Here is a 20,917-nt window from a genome sequence, read left to right as displayed (position 1 = left end):
TTGCTCTCTTCCAACAGAGTGGCTGATTGACAGCAAGATTTGAAAAACCCCCAATTTAGTAAATGGTTAGATGTAGATTTGTATTATTATTCTTTTAAAAGTTTAGCTTCTGGACTCCAGTGGAAAAAAAAAGTGAGGTTGGAGAACAGCACTGCAGAGAGTAAAACTTTCACACTCAAACTCAGAGTTTTGTCTATGTTGCTCAGGGTGACGAGCAGGAGAGAGAATACACATCTCCATGTTACTGTAGCTGTTAGCATAGTGGGTAATGAGGGAGTTTGCACATGAGGACAAATTTGTTTCAGCAGACAGAAAGAGGCGAGTCTGTGAGCTGGTGTGTGACAGAGAAGAGTGTGTGTGTGTGTGTGTGGGTGGGTGGTTCAGGTGGTGGGATCTAATTAGTGAGTGGAATCAAAAAATACACACACACAGTCTTGCACTCACACAAACTCACTCTTTGCCTCACACTCACACACAAACACGTAACTCAAAATATTAGGTAGCTTCCAGGCACAGCCTTCAGTCAGATCATATGATCTCAGGGTGACAGCTGACCTTGTGTATACAGATTATTATTACTATTTTACGACCCTGCAGCAAAGCCAGAACTTTAGCAATGTATTTTTCATAATTCATGGTGGTCTACAGCAAAATCATCGCAATTTCTCTCAAACTTGGTCATGTTGACTTTTTAGAGGGATTTTCACCAGGCTGTCCGCTCCAAACACACCTGGCTTCTGTTTTAACCAACTGCTGAAACTGATTTTGTGCCATTCTGCAAACCCCCGGATTAAACAAACATTCTGGCTACATTTGTAGGGCATCCAAAATCAACTCTTTTTTAAAAAAAATAATTTATTCTCAGAGAATCTGGCGTGGCAGCTTTAGTGTGCATGGGTAAGTTTAGGTGACCACAACTTTAGTTTAAGGTCAGAGAAATGCTGCCATAATGTTTTGAAAACACAAGTATCTCTTGCTGGCCTGAGAAAGTATACAGACTATGGGGCTTTGGTGTCAAAGCAAAGTGCTTTATTGTCCAGATGGTGCAGAAACAGCATACATAGTCATTTCTGTGTTGGCATTGCATGTGTATGTTTTACTGCAGAACCAGTCAATGTGAATTTATTTCCTTGAAAAGCTAAGCTACAGATTGTATACCAAACTTGAAGTCGGAGTCCTTGTCTGATGCCATATGTGTCTCTGCTCAGTATTTTACTGGCAGTTTAAGTATGTGTCTCATTGGCATTTTAATTTAAGTGCAAATTTGGTTTGTGCCATTTAATTGTTGTGCATCAGTTAGGACAGAAACTTGGGTCCTCATTAAAATGTGTCTATTTCTAGTTCGAGTGCTGTCGCTGCATCGATTTTACTAATTTAACGAGGTTGAAATAATTTTCTATACAACACACTCCTCACTAAATATCCACCTGCACTGGTACAATATACGCTTAGAGGCAGCCTTCTTTGGCTTGTACTACAAATCATTCTGACTATCAGACAAAAATTGGACTGACACTCAAACAGTGACAGGCTGATACAAACAGACAAGTTTTCTCCCTCGCTGTCTTGCTCCCTCTGTCAGTCAAGTTTAAGTGAAACTATACTCTATTTTCAGAACAGCAACATAGCAAGGCCTATTCTTTTGCTGTGTGTGTGTGTGTGTGTGTGTGTGTGTGTGTGTGTGTGTGTGTGTGTGTGTGTGTGTTTGTGCGTGTGTCCTCCATCTGATCTGATCATTCTGCAGTGGTGACAGTTATTATTTCCACAAGATTCATCAATCAAATATGTTTCAGTGTTGAATTATGACCAGTACTGGCAGCTGAAAACGGATCACATATGGAGAAAAAAAAGGTTCTATTTAAGGTTCAGTGTGTAACATTTAGGGTTTATCGGCATAAATTGAATATATCACTTGTAGGTATGTTTTTAGTGTAAGTGTAGAATCACTTTAAAATAAAATAATTTAGTTTTTATAGCTTTAGAATAAGCCTTTTTACGGACTTTTTCAAACATTAGAAGACATGAATGACTGTGAATGATGTGATTTGCTTGTGAATGTAAAATTTGTTCTTCTTAATGTTCGAAAAACAACAAAAAAAAAAAAACTTAACTAAACTACTTCTACGTAAGTTTCTACCTCCATATTTCAACAGCAGCTTGAATGGACAAAGGTTTTGGCACTTTTCCATTATACCATTCTAGCATGGCTTGGCGTAACTCTAGTGCCTGGTACCTGGTGCTTTTTCAGTACCCGCTCTGGCGGGGTCCCAAGCGAGCTGAGCCGACACTAAAATGTGACGTAGGTAGACTGCTGGCCACTGATTGGCAGCAAGTGTCGTCACTGGATGAGTCACGAGCACAGTGTCCAACACAAGAATCAAAGCGAACAATGCCCAACTGTACATGAGTTAAAAAGACTGAAAACATGCGTTGATCTCCAACATTTAGCAAGGACATTTCTAAAACCTCAGTATGTAACAGAGGAGTCTGGTGTATAATGAACTGCATAATGTGCCATTTGTTAGAATCTGCAGTCTCACCTTTAGATGTCACCTATTCTTACTCACTGGACGTTTGACATGTCAAACAAGTGACTTTTTGGCAAAGATGTTGCATAATGTTGACCGGTGTCTGTCTGTGAACACACACTGAACTCACCAGTCGTTTGATGATCCTGAGTATGATGCGATGTATTCGGGTGGACTCTGTGTGCATGCGTGCGCGCAGCACATGGGAGAAGCTTTTCAAGCAGGAGGGTGACAGACAGTCGTGACCCTCTCCACCATACAGCTGGACCAACAGGGAAAGACACTGAATAGATTCCTCCCACACCTCTTGGTTTTTAGAGAAGAGCTAGAAAAAAAAAACATGTTATATGTAATAATACATTTTCTATTTCTTTTTATTTATTTAACTGTGGTTACTTTGGGCTAGGCCTGCAAGGTATTAGGAAAACATGCCATATGCAGCAGCAACCCATTGTTGAGTACATCGATTTGTGAAAAATAAACAAATGTAGACCCAGACAGTGAGTGAGTAACCTATGCTAGTAAAATCCTACTAAAAATTAAATGCATTATTTGCTTTCGAAAACATTTGAAAACTAATTGAAAAAAATACTGAACACATATTAATACATTTTTCACTACTCTAAACAAAAACATCCAACCTGGATTGTTGAAATAAACATACATTTAAAAACAAATAACATTTTAAATAAATGTAAAAATATACAGTAAACACTGTGGTATATATCATTGCAGTTGTCTAACCAATTCTCTTCTCATTTCTCTGCCCACCAAGTAGTTGGACTTTGAGGGGGGATTTAGAGTACAACTAGCTGAGCTGCCATAATGAGGGGAAAATATTATTATTTTTTAAATAATTTTTGGTGTGGTGATGACAATATATTTCTGATATACTCCATGTACAATACAGTCCTACTGTGGGCCATGGGGTGAAATAAAAATAATTAAGCAACTTGATTCTCATTCTCTTCCAGGTGTATTTACAGTACATAATATAAATATATTTTAATAAAATTAAAATCTGAAATTAATTTAAACTATGAGGTTACATATTTACACACATAATTACTGTTTTAAAGAAAATGCTTGTGAGATTGAATTAATAATTAAAGCGCCAGTGCATAACTTGTGTGGCCCTCCTACTTGATCTTCCAACAAGAGTTCATCCATCTACAAGCACAATCTACCTCTGAAACCTTTCGTGTGTGACGTAATATAAACCACCTTCTGAGTCAATGGGGGGGGGACCCGAGAATGGCACACAGCTAAACTGATAAATACAGAAATAGCTGCATGGAGGTGACAAGCCTCAATTAGCAACATATGAACTCATTTGGAAATGGCTTGAATATTGATATTGAAATGAGATTCATTCATGATTAAAAGTTACACACCACAACTTCAAAAGTACATTGCATGTGACACCTAGAATGTTGTCCTCAGTTACAACAGTATTTTGATTAACAGGACATTTTGCACAAACAATACAGTTGTCTACGGCAATGTATATATACTTATTATTCATTTAAAGTCCATATTAAAACCTGTGTGCTTGTAATATGAGCACATTTTGAAGCTTTAATATTACTTCATCCACATTGACACTTCAGCTCTCTCTATCCCACTAATACCCAATGGGTCAAAAGGGCTAAGCAGAGGCCGGGGGAGTGTCAGCTGCCCCTTAAACCTCTCCTCAACAACCAGACACACACACACACACACATGCACACACAGACTCTCACTCAACCCTCAATGGGTCAAGTATAAGTAAAACCCTCTATATTGTGTCCCTTGAGACCCCTCTCCTCCTCCCACTCGCCCTTTCTTTCCCTTCCCCACATCCTAAACTTCCCAGAATGCTTCACAGCCCCATCTCTTTTGAATGGATTCTCTCAATCTTTGCATTTCATCATCGCAGCCACATTTCATTCCTCTGGACATTTTCCACAACCAACATTCTCTTCTCAAATCCTTATTATACTTATTTTCTCATCTAAAATGGATTTCTAAAATGCACAAATCAGTTTGGGAATCAAATTTTACCTCTATATCATAATTCTATGGTTGTGGGAGCAGACTGAGGAAGGATTCATTCTTCATCACAGTTATTCTTTCATATCCTATTTTGAGTAATTTAATCCTTAGTGGTGCATGTTGTGTAAGAAAGTGTGGATGTGATAACATTTTTCATATTTCTCTCAGCAGACTCTTATCTCCCTGTTTTTAGATTACATCAACGTCTCTGTAAGTACTTGCAGATATATAACCCCTTTGTGTAGAATTATGGGATTAATAATTATAATAACTGCAGAAACACACTCAGATAATAAGCTTTGTTAAACAGTGAGGTGAAGAACACACTGCATTTATTCAATATAACATCCTGACAGTGAAATCACAACAGAGAAATTAAACAGAGCTAAGTGAACAAATTAAAGATATTACCAATATGACAGTGTACTGAAAGATTGCTTGACTAAATTCATTACAGCCTATGTTTATTAGTGGAGCTAATATTTCTGTTAATAATTCTGTTTTGTTTTTCAAGTGTCAATTTTTTTTTTTAAATGCTGAAAATGAAAAATCTAATTATAACATGACAGATGGTTAATAAATTCATCTAGTGTGTGACAATTAAATTAATTAACAGTTGTAATTCTCTTTACAGTTTGATATCCTGTACTTAAATTAGAACTATAACAAACTAATCTGTGGAAACAAAACATTAAGGATTTAAATAATAAAGGTGGTTGTGACTGTGGGCGTGAGCAAATTGATGAAAAGCGCATCTAAGTTATTACTTTTCCATGAGTACTTGTATATTTTCACATTTCAAATTTTACTTTTGAGAAAAACTTGTACTTAGACAACTTGTACTCTTCTCTCTTTGTATCCCTGTCTCATTTCCCTGCATAAATAAGAATGTTTTCACATCCTGTCTCTCTGTAGACACACAATATATGGACATGCACACATACACACTTCTGCACAACACACAGGCTGTATGAGTGTTGGTCTCACCATGTGAATGAGGTGAGTGCTGAGTTGGCTCAGGGGTCTGTTGGCCAGGAGCAGCTTCTCTGCTGCCTCCATCTCTGCTGCTGGACAAGATAGCCTCTGGCTCTATACACACACACACACACACAGACAGACGCACACACACACACAGACACACACAGATGGGCGCACACACACACGCGTTAAATCATTTATAGAGATTTGACAGTCAATAATGATGGATCCAGAGACCTGCCAAGACAGATTCTGACAGACTGAGACAGACACGGAAAGACACACTGATACATAGACTAAAGGAGGAAGTAGTTTTCTTGCATACGCTGAGTTATTTTAATCCCTCTTGTCTTTAACACAATGTTTGTTAAGAACAACCCATACTGAGCACTTTAATTCAACTGTATCCCAAAGTTAGTTTACATTTGAACAACTTCTCTTAATACAGTGCTCCATTTATGTTGCTCTTAAAGAGAGGTTATTTACACTGAACTGAACTGAACAAGCCTTCATATTGCCGTCCCTGCTGTGTGTGATTTCGGACAGCATGCTGTCCAGAATCAGAAGCGTGATGTGTAACACAACAATGTTAGTGTCTGGCCTGTTGTTCGCTCCAGCTCTGTGACCACCTCCACTGCCAGCATAAATACTTTTTTCCCCTTACACTCCACCATCACTTACCTTTTAGCCTCTCTGTAACTCACTTTGGCTTATTTTAGTTCAGTTCATATGTACTTCAGGCCAATTAGCAGGAGAATAATTGACACCAATTTTTCTTTCTCCCAAAGTCACTTCTGCTTTGTTAAACTGTCTTTCCATTTTTCTGAAGTATATATAAAATCTCTCTCTCTCTCTGTCTGTCTGTCTGTCTTGACCAACAGAGCAATAGTTTGGGGAGAGTGGTCTAGTCACATTCTCTCTCCTTATCAGACCGTATTACCCAAATGAATTTGGTTTGGGCAGAAGTTCTCTGTTTTAATGAGCTTTGCATTTCTTGAAGAATTGATTTCCGCTGCACATTCGGCTAGCTCCCCCCCCCCCCATCTCTCCATCCTTCCCTCAACCTCTTCTGTCCTTCTCTCTTCCACTCTGTCTTCTACCCTGCCTCCTTTTTAGCCCCCTCGTCTTAGCATTAATATGTATGTTTTGTGCTGGGGTGCACACTATGGGGAGATGGGGGGCTGGTGTGTGTATGTGAGCATATGTGAGTGTGTGTGTGTCTGTGTGTAGGGAGGAGGGCTGAGGACAAAGCCAGTGGTGATAATGAGGCCGCAGGGACATCGCCAGACAGGCCCCTCTATGCACGCCTGAGTATGAGTATGTGTGTGCATGTGCCAGTGTGTGTGTGTGTGTGTGTGCGTGCACGCACATGTGGCCCAGTGACTCCAGACATCATCAGCTTTCTCCTGAGTCCACAACTTCAATATTGCAGTGGCTTAAACCTGCTAGCCTCCACTGCACACATCAATGGCCATACACTCACAAACAAACCCACACATACACACACACATATGCCTTCAGGGACACAATACAAGGACAACATTTTTTGGGAGCTCACTTTGCTTTGTGATTCTCTTGGTGATTCGGTGCTCAGCAGAGATTAAACTGATAAATAGTGAAGAATCAATGTGGGAAATACACCAGACCATGAGGACCAATATAATATGATACAGCAAAACAAGCTAGCACTTAACAATTGTTTAAAAATATTACGAAACACAGGCAGGTCCTTGAGGATTTATTTGTAAAGGCTGTAGCAATGCAGAACAGAAAACTGCAGTTATAAATTTGTGAAGATATTGGTTTGTTACTTGAAGGCATACATTGCCATCATTTTTATATTTTCTCTACAGATAGTTTGAGATAATCGATGCAGAGAACAACAGAGCTGGGATATCATTCATATTAATTTCAAATAATAATAAATGCAAACACTCCTCAACCTAGTACAATTATGAGAGATTTGTGTGCATTAAAAGCATGTTTTTGCTCATGAAATTACAAACAAAGGAGTGGAAGAAACAGGTATTTATCTCTAGTTTGTTGAGTTACTCAGAAATCAATTTAATTTTTTCAAAAAGTATTTTGATGTAGTAACTGGCCATAATAACTGGGGCAGAGAATAGACCATTATACTGAATTTATTGATCTTAATAACTGTGGATGAGTCACATCCAGTTCCAGCTCTTGGGGTCATGTTATGGCTTTATTTTGTATTTTTTCATCATGTTTTTACCTTAACTGACACTTTCTGTAAGATTACCTGGCCTGCCCAAATCAGCTTCATCTTTGTCTAATTATCTGTATATATATATATATATCTATATATGTATATATAGATATATACATACATATATGTACAGTATATATACATATATGTATAAATACATATATGTATAAAAATGTTCAGTATATATACATATATACTGTACATATATATATACATATGACTGAGTCATGTATTTTGAGTTGAATCAGTGTGCTCTAGTAGTGGTAGGACATTGAATCTTGATACCTTGAGTGCAGAGCGAACAACAAGTGACGTCCGTTTCAATATGTTGTGAAGCAGTTCCAGAAGCGCTTGTAACACAAGGTGGTCAGTCTTCCGCATGGTGTGCTCTTCTCCAGCCTGGTGGACCACTGCAGCTTCTGAGAGGGTATTCACAACCACCTCTATAAGGCCTGTGCAGTGGAAAAGAGAAAAAGCATGAGAAGGCTATTGCTGACCTTCTAGGCTTTGTTCAATCCTGGTGAAATGTCAAAGATCAGTCTGTTTAGACAGCTCAGACCACAGGTCACTAAAAGGCGGACAGCGGTCTGGCCCCTGACCCATATGCTGTCCTATTCGGATCAATCAAAAACCTAATTTCCTCATTGCCTTCAACACAAATCGAGTTATTTTTGCAAACTGGAGAAAGTCTTAGTAGTGGTTCAATATATTCTTGTTTCCTGGTTGGCTTCAGGAGGAACCCTGGAAGACATTTTTTTTTAAAACAGTCCAAACTCATGTCATATTGTTTAAGTGAGCATCCTATTAGCAAAATAATAGTCATCATAAAATATCAAAATCAGTTCTGTAAACAAGTCCATACCTTTAGTAAGATAACATCATAAATTGTAACCAAACAAACAAACCAACAAACAACCAATACACCTCTCTGCTTCATGTGACTCTGAGGTATAAAGAATAACATGTGCCTGTGTAAATGTTTGTAACTGCAGGCTCTGCTTTGACTCATGTGTAGATCGATAGCTCCTGTACAAGATGAGTGACTCTCTCCTTTATCAGTCAATCAGCATTTTACTGTGACCAACTTTCTAAGAAGAAAAACAACCTAAATGTGGCTTTTCATTTTTTAAATAAGACTTATGCCCAGCAGAATTCTTCAGTCAAGTATCAACACACGCAATGGTATCACAGCAACAATTGAAGCAGAGTCCAGTTAATATCTAAAAATAAAAATCTGCTCTATTCTGCATATCACCTTTCTTTCCTCTCATCTAACTCAGTTCCTTCCGAGAAAACTGTCCATTGGAGAACATATTTTAAAACTGGTAGCCCTTGCTAAGCCATGAATAAAATTCACTCACTGAAGTGCAAACCCATGTTCCTCTGCTCATTATTTTTACATGACACAGAAGATACTGTGCATTTTGCTGGCGTATTTGTGTAGTACGTAGTGGACATGTGTCCTGAGGCAGTTTTACCTATCATCTCTCAAAATTACAGCAAGACAGATTTTATCCAAACTAGGTTGACATGACAGGAGCGTTCTAAAAAAAGAACACTATGCTAATATTTAGGCTGTCCAAGTCCAAAGTCGCTTCCATTTATGCACAGTAAAAGTAACAGTTAAATAACAAATAACTGAATCACTGTCTTCACTGGGGACATCCAGGTTATTTTCTATTGATCCAATAGATCTTTATTTAGAAAGTTTGTGTTTATTCTTGCGAGTGAGAGTGTAACACTGTAGGCACTAGAAAGCTATTATGTGAAACTTCTGTCAGTGAGATGTAATGTTACTTTGTCAAGTGTCCTTATAAATTAAATAAGCACACTGCTTTGGACTGTTTAGTCATACAAAGAGCATCTTCTGTTAATATGATCTGACAAGGCTGTCTTGTTTAAACGTAAATTGTTCTACATAGATTCTTATATACAGTATAATGTACATCATTCTGTTTATGTATTTCGAGTACAGGAGTAGTGGGCAGTACCTACAGTATCTACGCCCGGAGAGCAATAGGGGTTGGGTACTTTGCTCAAGGAAACCCCGGCCCCGGCCTTGAACTGTCTCGGAATTTGAATCGGCAACCATCCGAGTAAAAGCCCAATTCCCTTCCATTCAGCCATGGGCTGCTTAATGGAAAGGGAATTTGAAGCCTATGCAACAAATGCAGCCATTGCTTTTAATGTTACACTCACATGGGCATCTTAAAACCAATAACCAATGGAATACTTCAAAAAAGATATTGAAACTAATTATCTATCATGCATACAAATTTTATGTTATATCATTGGTACATATTTGGTGAGTTAGTGTGGATACAACCACATGATATTAAATTAACACAAAGTAATACATGGAATAAAATATTTCTTTGCTCAAAATAATCATTTGATTAAATTTAACTATTATGGCTCACTGATCTTAATAAAAGCATAACGACCAGAAGAGACATTTGGATCTTTATCAGTACTACAAAAAGAATGTGATAACATCAACTTAAAGCAAATCAGAGTCTATAATGAAGTTTGAAGTAATGAAGATTGATGGATGGATTTTACGATCGTCTTTCGCCTTTAAAAGGCTCATTTATGCATACTTGACCCACTGTGGCTATCTTTGATGAAATCCTACTCGCAAGCTGCTGCTGCAGTGAATCCAAACTAACTTTTAGTTTAAGTGTTTGCATTTAATAGCTTCCTAAATTAAGCTGCGCAAATCACAGAGATATCCAGGCAATGCACTCAGCATAAACAGCTCAAAACATTCAGTGTAAAATAACTTATAGAGTAATGTGAGCTCTGATTATCCCTTTATACTATCATAGCAAAAAGCCTAAACCCAACTATTATTTAACTGTCATCTTTCTTTAAATTAATTATCAACTTATATTAATATACTTAAGATTAGTATATATTAAATGTCTGCCATAAACCCCCCATCATTTTACAAACTGGACCTTTAAAACTATCTTTGACCATTGACCCAAAAAAATCAAAATTTCTGCAAATGGGGGCACATTTTATCTGACAAACCATGACAAATTAATTGTTCTTTAATTTCAAATGCATGCATGCATAGCTCACATAGCCTTTCACTGTAGATACATTTAAGGTGTATATAATGGTCTGTATTTATGTAGCACTTTCCTATTCTTTATGACCACTCAAAGCTGTTTTATACTACTTTTTGCAATCACCCATACACACACATTTCATACAACCAATCAACTGTATGTGCAGCACCTTGTCTGTCACACCTCTATTCACACGCTGCTGGCACAGCCGTCAGGAGTTACTTGGGTTTAAATGTCTACCCAGCAGAAAGATGACCCACTCTACCACTGAACCACAGCCACCTGAAAGACCCACTACAGCTAGATATAAAACTTGCAAAAGCATTGGACCCATCATGGGATAGAGTATCTGCATGTCTGTGTGCTGGTGTGTTTGTAGCTACAGTAATTAGGAATATTGCTCTCACTGACAGGTATGAGAGTGAACACCACTGTGGTCTGTCCTATTTTGGAGTTTGGACTTAAACTAGGTTAAAAATAGACATTTCACAATGCTTTGCAATTTCATCTATTTATAAACCACTGTAAAATAAGTTCTATTGAAAGAGAATGAATAAGAATGGATACTGAAAAGAGTAAAAAAGTAAAACTCCTCATTAAACAGATTACATGCTATAATTTCATGTTTCAGTTGATTTACATAGAACTCAACCATAGTATGTAGACAGTACCTATCATACTATTACCTCTATCATAGATTTAATAGATTTAACATATAACATGTAATGCCCTTCAATATATACTAATAAATTCAACATTACTTAACCCATAATAATAAAATGTAAAAACATATTTTGGATATTATGTAAATTAATTACAAATTAAAAACTGAAATGGTAACTACACAGGGTAAATCAGACTCTTTAATCAATACTTTGTAAAAGCCCCTTTGGCAGAAATTGCAGAGTTGAGTCTGGTTGAGTATGTATAAGCTCTGTGCTCTTGGATTTAAATGCATAAACATATGAGCAGGCTGCATACCCTCAAGACACAGAGCATAACAAGTTAAATTTACTGTCAAAACTGTCTTATTGATTGACTGATTACAAAGTGTCAAATTGGAAGGTGCTTGCTAATATAAAAACATTAATATGGAGGATCGCTGAGGTATAATCTATGCCAGGGGACATTATTATTGATTAGACACATGTGGACATGGTTGAGAAGAACAATTATAGAACTTTTTGATACCGTTTGGGGAAATAAACCTGAATCCAATTTCACATGGCAATTTATTAATGGGAACGCTGGCACAGAAGCAATTATCTACAACAAAAATCCTCTGAGATTCTCACAGAAGGTCAGGAGAAATAACAATGATTGGTGATGGATCAAACCAGGTGAGGAACCTCAAAGACCTTCAAGGATTCTGAAGACAAATGCAGCCCCTGAAGTGTTTTTTAATTAATTAAAAGACAGACGTGCTTTAATTAACTGACACCTTGTCAGCACCACAGCCTAAGAAAGAGCTCAAGGTTACTTGAGATGCAACACATTTTAGCTGTTCGACATGGCACAGGTGTGCTGCCGCCTTTATTAAATTATACACTTGGCTTGTCAATGTGCCTTCTACTCTGAGAAGAGGTTAGGCTTGACATCTAAATGTAATCAAATTATAAATTTGTTTGCTGTTCTATATTCTATTTTAAATTCAGAAAAAACATTTTGGCCCACCAAAACCATAAATCGTATGTATATATCTGATTTCAAAAACGGGTAGAAAATAAGTTCAAGTGGAATTTTACATCAAGCCTCTGCGTATCTGTAACTGTAAAATTTGATTTACTTTAAAAGAAAAATCTAGGAATCCGTTTGCACTGAAAATTGAAAACCATTTTGGTTTGTTTTTATGATCTCTAGAACCAAACCTGCAGTACCTCACGGCCCAGATGTTGGAAAAAAAATAAAATAAAAATGTGTGTGTGTATATATATATATATATATATATATATATATATATACACACATATATATGTATATATATATATATATACACACACATATACATATATATATACACACACGCATATACATATATATATATACACACACACATATACATATATACGTATACATAATGATATATATATATATATATATATATATATATATATATATATATGTATATATATAATAAATAAACAGGCTTACAAACAGATATAAATGACAGGTACACAATAGAATTAGTCAGCAAATAAGGGTTTTTGAACCAGATAGCATTCACTTTGCTTTGCCAACATTAAGAGCCAATGTATTTACAGTAACTTATAAACTATACCTCACTCCCTTATCAACTTTTTCTTCACCTCTCTCTCTCTTTACCCAATTGTCAGGCAGTTTTCTCTACTGTCATCTCACCCTCGAGTCGTCTCACGCAAATGCCTAAAATGTCTCTCTGTGTCTTATTCTTCCTCTTTGACCGCTCTCTGCCACCCCTTTTACCTCCCATTTTGCTCTCTACATTCCCTGTCAGGCCTTTTTGCCATCCTTTTTTCTTTCTGTTGTTCTGTTCTTCTTCCCTATCTCTATCTCTTTCTCTTTGCTCCCTCTGTCTTCATTCCCCAGGGGGTATTATCTCAGTCAGAGGCAAATCTGCCCAATTATAAACCTCATCTCGCGTGCTCTCTATCTATCTCTCTCTCTCTCTCTCAAACACTCACAAATGCACACATACACACAAACACACACACCTCTGTCTACAGAGACAGGAGCAGAGGCACAAATACATTCACACAAACACAAATAGTGCACCTCTTACTGTCTATTTCACACATTCATAATCACACACACCTCCCTCCCCTTTCTCTTTCTGTCACACCTTAAAAAGCCAATTATACATGTTTCCTCCCTTCTCCTCCTCTCACCCTTCTTCCTTGCCATCAGTGTAGAAAGAGGAGATAGAGGAGGAGCCCTCAATAAAGGAAAGGGGAGAGGGTAAAAATGGGAGCGGAGGATAAAGTTGGAAAAGTGGATAGCAGGAGATGCAAAAAAGGAGGGATAAAAGGTGGAGAACATGTTAATACAGCAAAGGGTGAGAGTTGACGAGAGCGGGCAGAGAAGAGACTGTGTTAATTAACAGGCAAGTATTAGTGCTGGGTTGACAGTTTCCTGTTGAGAGAGGAGGTGATTGGACAATAATGATGCTGACTACTAAACTGTTGTACTGCTGACCCAATGGAAACAGAGGGAGAAGGGAGGTTGATAGAGTTGGTGTTGGAAAGTAGGTGCAGAGAAGATGGACAAAATAAAGACGGAGAGGAGAGAGAGAGACAGAGCAGTGTTTGTATTTTTATTCCATCTTAAATTAGAGTATTCATTCTCTAATGATACATGTCAGTACCCTCCCAACCAATTAAAACCTAAACCCCAGACTAAGTCTAGGTTCCTCAAAAGGGGCCTAAAATGACCTAACATCTAGAAAAATATCCTCAATCTATGACAATATGCATCTTAAATTTGACACCTCCATGTATTGGATCAAGTGGAATCACTTGGAATTGACAAGACATTCTATTATTATTGAATTTTAGCAAGGCTGAAGGACAAAAAATGCACACAGGCAGCCAAGGTTGTCGACCTGGATAAGTGTTATGCTGCTGCTGCAAAAACCGGGGGAAAATAAAATGTCAACAACTAACGTTACAATAACTAATGCTGAGTGGATACATTCTGACACACTGTGTAAAAGTCCAATAGTCAATGACAAATGGGCATTACTAATGCAAGAGAGCCCACACAACAAGAAAACTGGAGAAGCATGTGTGCGTGTCATTTATTTTGAAGCTGAAAAAAAATACCAATGTTCATACAAACTACATATAGACATGCTGTACCTTGCTGGTGCAGTGGCTTCAGGTCTAAGGTTGTATCTTCTGTAAGGTTACACAACAAGGCAACTGCATTTTGGATTACGATCCCACTGGAAACATTATTGATGTTGGCCTAAAAAGTAAGAGACAGAAAAGGGATCAATGGGTTACAGGATCTTGCAACATCACATCCAGCGTCCTTCTTAATATTTATTTTCTGGAGAAGCATGTCCTTTTTTTTTTTTTATTTACACGCTTTGGTTTCGCCCTCACCAAGGCCCAGTACTGGTCCCTGCCCTGGGGACTTGGAACCACTAAACTAATATAAATAACATGAAAGGTGGTAAGAAGACCACCGCTTATCAACACACACATTAATGCCACACTATTTCAGTTATATGTAGAGAGAGTATGTGTGTGTCCATTTGAGTGAAGGTGATAGGTGTTTGGGAGGATCTTGGAAGGATCCAGCCCCTTGATTGAGACACAGCTTGTGTTTTAAATGGGATGAAGGAGGTGACATTTTAGAGCTGTAATAGCTAAATTCTAATGGCATGATATATTTGCAGAAGGTTATCATACTGTCAGAATCCCACTGTCCCATGCCTAGCCAAGCAAAGTGCAACATGAAATGACATATGGATCAACACGACTTGGCAAATACCATGGAGGGGAAACAGGTCCACATTCCTTTGCCATTTCTTCTTTGGATTTTTCTCCAGAACACATATAAGGAACAATCACCATACAGTCTACATACATCATACTTCAGGTCATACCTAATTTATTAGATCCATGCTGCACAGTGAGATTTGTAATGATCTTATAAGATTGCTGAATCGCACAGCCTGTTCGAGGCAATATTCCCTTCCCTTCCCTTCCCCTCTCCTGCCATCATTTCGCTATTTGATCCTCTGAGATACACCAGCTCTGCCTGCAGGGTCTGTGTGCATCAGTGTGATCTGTGTACAGGCTGATAAGCCTGACTGGTACTCATCATGCACAGTAGCCTGAGGCTGAAGACAATGACATCAATCTGCACCTAGGACAACTTGCCTGTCAGAAACAACAAATGACAAACCTCATTTATCTTGATCTTTATGGACTTAACAAGCCATGAAAAGATTTGATCAGCATCACTGGAAGCATACACCCAACAAAGGACAGTGAAGAATAGCAAAAAGCACATTGTCCTACCCAATAACTCATACATCATTCATACATCTTTATTGGGGTCGTACCTACTCAAAGGGAGGACCTTCTTTTCAGTAGAAACATGTAATTAGAAATCCACCATTATTTGTGTGAGAGACTTCCGGTTTGGCATTTCCAGTCAGTCATTGTGTAACTTTACACAGCAAGCAGGACGACAACTTTGACGGATAATATTGCTTCTAGATTGCAAGGAAGTTACGTTTTTCCTGTCTATTAATAAGCTGACTGAACAGGCATTATGTGTGCAGTCAGGGGTTGCTATAACAGCAGCTGATTTAAACAAAAGTCTTGAATGGAAATGGAAATATTTTGATCATCAGCCACAAGTAGACAAAAATGTGGATAAAAAGCGCCTTATAAAAATTAAAAGTGCCATGGCTAAAAGATTTTAATTTGAAGGAAACAGCAAAGCATCCATGTCTGTCTGTTTGACTTTGTTGAAAATAAGCATACAGAAGATCATGCGCAAGTGGCTACGCTATGAAACAACTGTAAAAGCTCCAAGACGACATTAGCAGCTGCAGGTAGAACACCTCCCACTCCGTATTACAAAGAGTTGTAACTGACCTGCCATTTCAATTTGTGATCGATAGGAGTGCTTGCACGACATTGTCATGAAAGCAGCTCCATTCACAGATAGGTGGAGGGAACAAAGACCGGAAGTGCCACACATAACCAGGAAGTTGGACCCTTAGTTCAAAAAGGTCTATAAGCGAGAAACTATATGCCTGTAACCCCGTCTGAATAGTTGTCTGCCTTCTCAGGCTCAACCAACCAATTAAGAGCTCTGGTCTAAGCGGCTTCATGAGGTCTTTTTTATGTCTGAAGCAGAACTACTTCATCATCCAGACAAATACAAGTGTAATCACCAGTGACAGGTGTAATCAATCCAGATCAGAGTGTTTCAGGCAGCATAAATCAATCCAAATGTAAGTAATACAGACGGCACTAATGAATGCTGACGTGACTGGTTCAGACAGGAGTAAACAATCAGGAGAAAAGTTAATCAGGCTGTTTGATAACAACATTTAACATTCTGCACCAGCTAGTCAGGGCAGGACAGGCAGCCACGCAGAACACTGATTATTAAGTGTATGTGTGTGTGTGTGTAGCATAAATTGTTTGCTGCAGCAAAGTGTTTTGTATTTCTCCAAACAGCTTGTGCTGCATTTGTTGGCAGGTGCATTAGCTTGTGTGTATGTATGCAAAAAGGGTGAGGTGAAATAAATTGTCTGCTGGAAACCTTGCCATGCTTCAATGATAACAGACAAGTGCGGGGTCTTTGTGCGTATGCAGTGTGTGTTTATGTGTGTGTGTGTGTGTGTGTGTGCGTGCGCACAATCTTAATGGTGGAGTACATATTCCCGGTCTATAAAATCTTCCTCCTCTATTACTGACCTGCCAGTCAATTACACCCTCCCTCTAACAGGTCAACACCACTCAGTTTAATTAACATAAACACATCTATGGAATGAGACAGAGTAAGTGAAAGGAAGGAGTAGGAAGGAGGTAGAAAAACTGAGCTGTATTAAAACAGAACAGAAATTGCAGATAACTTTGTTTGATTTGCTTATCGTAAAGCTCGGGCCACAACGTGCTGATGGTCGGCTGTCTGGCAGTTGTTGACTCTCCATAACCCTCTTCAAGACAGCATGTGTGGCATTGTTAGCTCTTATTGGCCGACCACAGCCCTGCAGACGACTTTACAGCTGATTCAGCATGTTGAATTGACGCCCCCCACCCGCTGGTGAGGGAGATCAGAGTGATTGGTTGTTTAGCTTCAAGTAATCAGAAGACAAGACAAAATGAGACATGGAAATAACAAAGGCAAACAACTATCAGTCGGAAGGCAGACACCAAGTGGCTCATATGAACCTTCCTCCGTACATTCTTGATTTAATTTGGACATTTGGACACAAATACAACTACGACATGGCCGTCTGGAACCAGCGAGCATCAAGACCAAGAGACAAGAGTGACAAACACTGCAGCTTTTATGCGTCACCCCTCACCAAATATATCTTCAGGTTTCCCTTAATTCATGACCAATTCTTACTGCCATTTGCTGGTGAAGAGAGTCGGATATACACACTGGTGGCTTGTCAGCTGTAGTTACAACACCAGCTGAGGCAGTGTGCCCCAACCGTAACACTGTTTACTGACTGAGTAACTGAACAAACAAGTGACTTACTGACTGTTTAAATCAAGACTAAACTGCAATTGGTTTCTTACCATAATGAGCTGAAAAACCGTTGGTAGGATCCCACTGTGTTTGATCAACCTGAAAGGGAGTGAGAGAAAACATACTGGATCAGAGATAGAAAAAGGCAGGAGACGAATTAATTTAATTGAGAGGCAATTTGCTGCACTGTTCACGTGCACGCACACTGGGCATTTTCATCTTCATTATGGTTGGAGTTCCGCTACAATGACTCCTGTCTGGTGCAGGCAGAATTGGAGACATGATGAGAGCACATGAAGTGAAAAGAGGGTGAGAGAGGAGAAGCAAGGACACGGGGAAGAGGAGATGAGATTTAAGGGGAACATCGAGTAAGAGAAGATTACATTTGGTGATGAAGAGAAAGGAGGTGAAATGTGGAGGAGGAGTTTGGACAGAGGATAGAAGAAGGACAGGGGAGGTGAGAAACAAATGGGAGGAAGAAGGGAGAAAAAAAATATCAATGTGGATTAATTCACACAGAGAGTGAGCGAGAGCTGAGATGTGTATGTCTGTCCACTTACTGATTAAGGTTCCAGTTGCTGTGTGGTTGGAGTGTCAGCACATAGTGTACTATGTATTTTTGTGTGTTTTAGAAAGCAATACAAAAATGCAGGCATTAAAATACTGAAGGCAACAAAGCATGTTCATCCATTTAGAAATCTGTCTTCATACTATAATTTCCATAATTTGTCCCACAGACATCAGACCATGAAAAGTTCTAGAGTCTGAGTCTGTGATGAGTTGAGTTGAAGGTTTTTATTTGAATATACTTGACCATGGAGAACAGAGGCAACATGAAGACAGGCATGTACACAGGCTGACGCTACCTATACAAGTGTCTTGGTCATTAATTACTTAATTGTTTTTTAGTATTCATAATTGATTTCCTAATTCAAAAGAGAATCGTGATGCAAAAATGGAATACAAATGATTTCTCCCACCTCTAAGTCATATCACTACGCTTTCAGTTATCATCACCTTGAATAATGTGGTGGTCCAACATGTCCGCCTACATAGAAATTAAACATAAAGGGGTCATTCTGTGGTAATTTATGCATTCAGGTGATTGTCCATTAAATTTTTGCCAGATTATTTCACTTAAATCTTACAGTCACGGCTGGAGTCTTAAGTAAAATATTGCCACCTGCACCAATTAAGTACGAGCATTCACACACATGCGAACAAAATGTTTCATTTTGGCCTAATCATCAACAATGGCCTATTCACCGTCTATTATTGAAATGACTCACTGTGTGAAGATAAAGAGTGAATGTAGAAACATGGGGCTCTGCATGGACATGGAGTTTTTCAGAAACTGATTATCTGCTCGGATTTTCACACACACACACACACACACAACAATCTCAAGGTTTCAAAGAGAATGGTCTGAAAGAGAGGACAAACTCCAACGAGTGGCAGTTCTCTGGGAGAAAATGCCCTGTTGACTCCAGAGGTCAGAGGAGAATGACAAGACTGATTTTGAAATGATAGAAAGGCAACAGTCACTCAAATAACCACTCATTACAACCAAAGTATGCCAAAGGCCACACACACACACACACACAACACGTTGAATCTCAAAGCAGACGGACTACAGCAGCAGAAGACCACACACTGACACTTTATTAGGTGTCCTGTGTACTAATACAGAGACCAGTGAGTGTATTTCTGTGTATTGAGTGTATTTACCTTTTTACTTGTCAGCATAAATGCATCCAGAATTTAATGATGTATTTTATATTTTGCTTGGTACTCTAGTTAGGATTGTGTATGTGTGTGTGTGTGTGGACGTGATGAATGACCTCACATTAGGTATGTGACAGGCTGACAGATAAGGGGACAGACCAGGCCAGTGTGACATGATAAACTGGACCTCCTTTAAACTACCAGCCATACATCAATGGGCACTGTGCACAACACCAGACACTGAACAAACTAGATCACAATGAAAACATAGCAACAAAACAAACATCAAGAACGATGATCATCAATATAAATTAGGATTACAAAATAATCGTCAACTAATTTTATTATCAATTGATGGTTTCTTAAAGTGAATACTTTCTGGTTTCTTTGCTCCATATAACAAAGAATTCAATAAAACTTAATTGTTTTGGTTTGTGAACAAAACAAGACATTTGAGGACATCATCATTTTCAGGTTTGGGAAACAATGATTGACATTTTTCAACATTTTATGGACCAAACTATTACTCGATTAATCAAGAAAAAAAGATAGGATAAGTTAAAACAAGAAGGTTACATGCTACCATTTAAAAGTATTACTTAAATTAACCTTATCAAGGAGGATGACACACTTAAATATGTTTTCATGCCATGGAGGCAAACAGGTCCACTTTCCACTCCTTTGCCATTTTCTTTTCTCTTTCTCTGCACACATAAGGAATGAATTTGAATGCATTCACTCCAGTAAAAAAAATGCAATGACATCCAGTTAACACATGAAAATAACCACTTGTCAAGACCTAATGACTCCACTTTCCAATTTCCAAGAGATTTAGGCGTCAAACTGACAATTTCATGATGTAATAATTTTGCAAGGCCAAGTTGATGTCAACCAATGTGGAGATATACAGATATACACTGCAATATACAAGACATTAAACCAAGAAAAAAAAACCTTATACTTGGTTGATAAACATGGCATGTGTGAAATTGCACATCCACATCCATTTAGCACACAGAGATACTGTATGGGGACACTAAAACCTACAAGGCCACACACACATACACACATGCACGCGTGCATACACATATTAGTACCCAGTGTGAGGTTCTTTGGCTAAAGGTCATAGTAAATGTAGT

The 20,917-nt window shown here is 38.3% G+C and overlaps 1 protein-coding gene across 4 annotated transcripts in view; it reads right to left on the bottom strand.

The window, feature by feature from the left end:
• ulk4 (unc-51 like kinase 4) overlaps positions 1-20,917 on the bottom strand; it is a 72,984-nt gene that overhangs the window by 9,084 nt on the left and 42,983 nt on the right. For 3 of the 4 annotated variants that reach the window (XM_058647223.1, XM_058647224.1, XM_058647225.1), the window contains 5 exons: positions 18,104-18,152; positions 14,681-14,789; positions 8,056-8,222; positions 5,550-5,651; positions 2,659-2,853 (listed from right to left, as the gene is read on the bottom strand). In XM_058647223.1, coding sequence (XP_058503206.1) covers positions 2,659-2,853; positions 5,550-5,651; positions 8,056-8,222; positions 14,681-14,789; positions 18,104-18,152 — 622 coding nt within the window. Of the gene's footprint in view, positions 1-2,658; positions 2,854-5,549; positions 5,652-8,055; positions 8,223-14,680; positions 14,790-18,103; positions 18,153-20,917 lie in introns of those variants that run through there. The other variant, XM_058647226.1, reaches the window with a different exon arrangement.

Source organism: Solea solea, chromosome 13 (genome assembly GCF_958295425.1).
Source record: "Solea solea chromosome 13, fSolSol10.1, whole genome shotgun sequence".
Classification (NCBI taxonomy): Eukaryota; Metazoa; Chordata; class Actinopteri; order Pleuronectiformes; family Soleidae; genus Solea; species Solea solea.
This window is presented reverse-complemented; position numbering and strand designations above follow the sequence as displayed.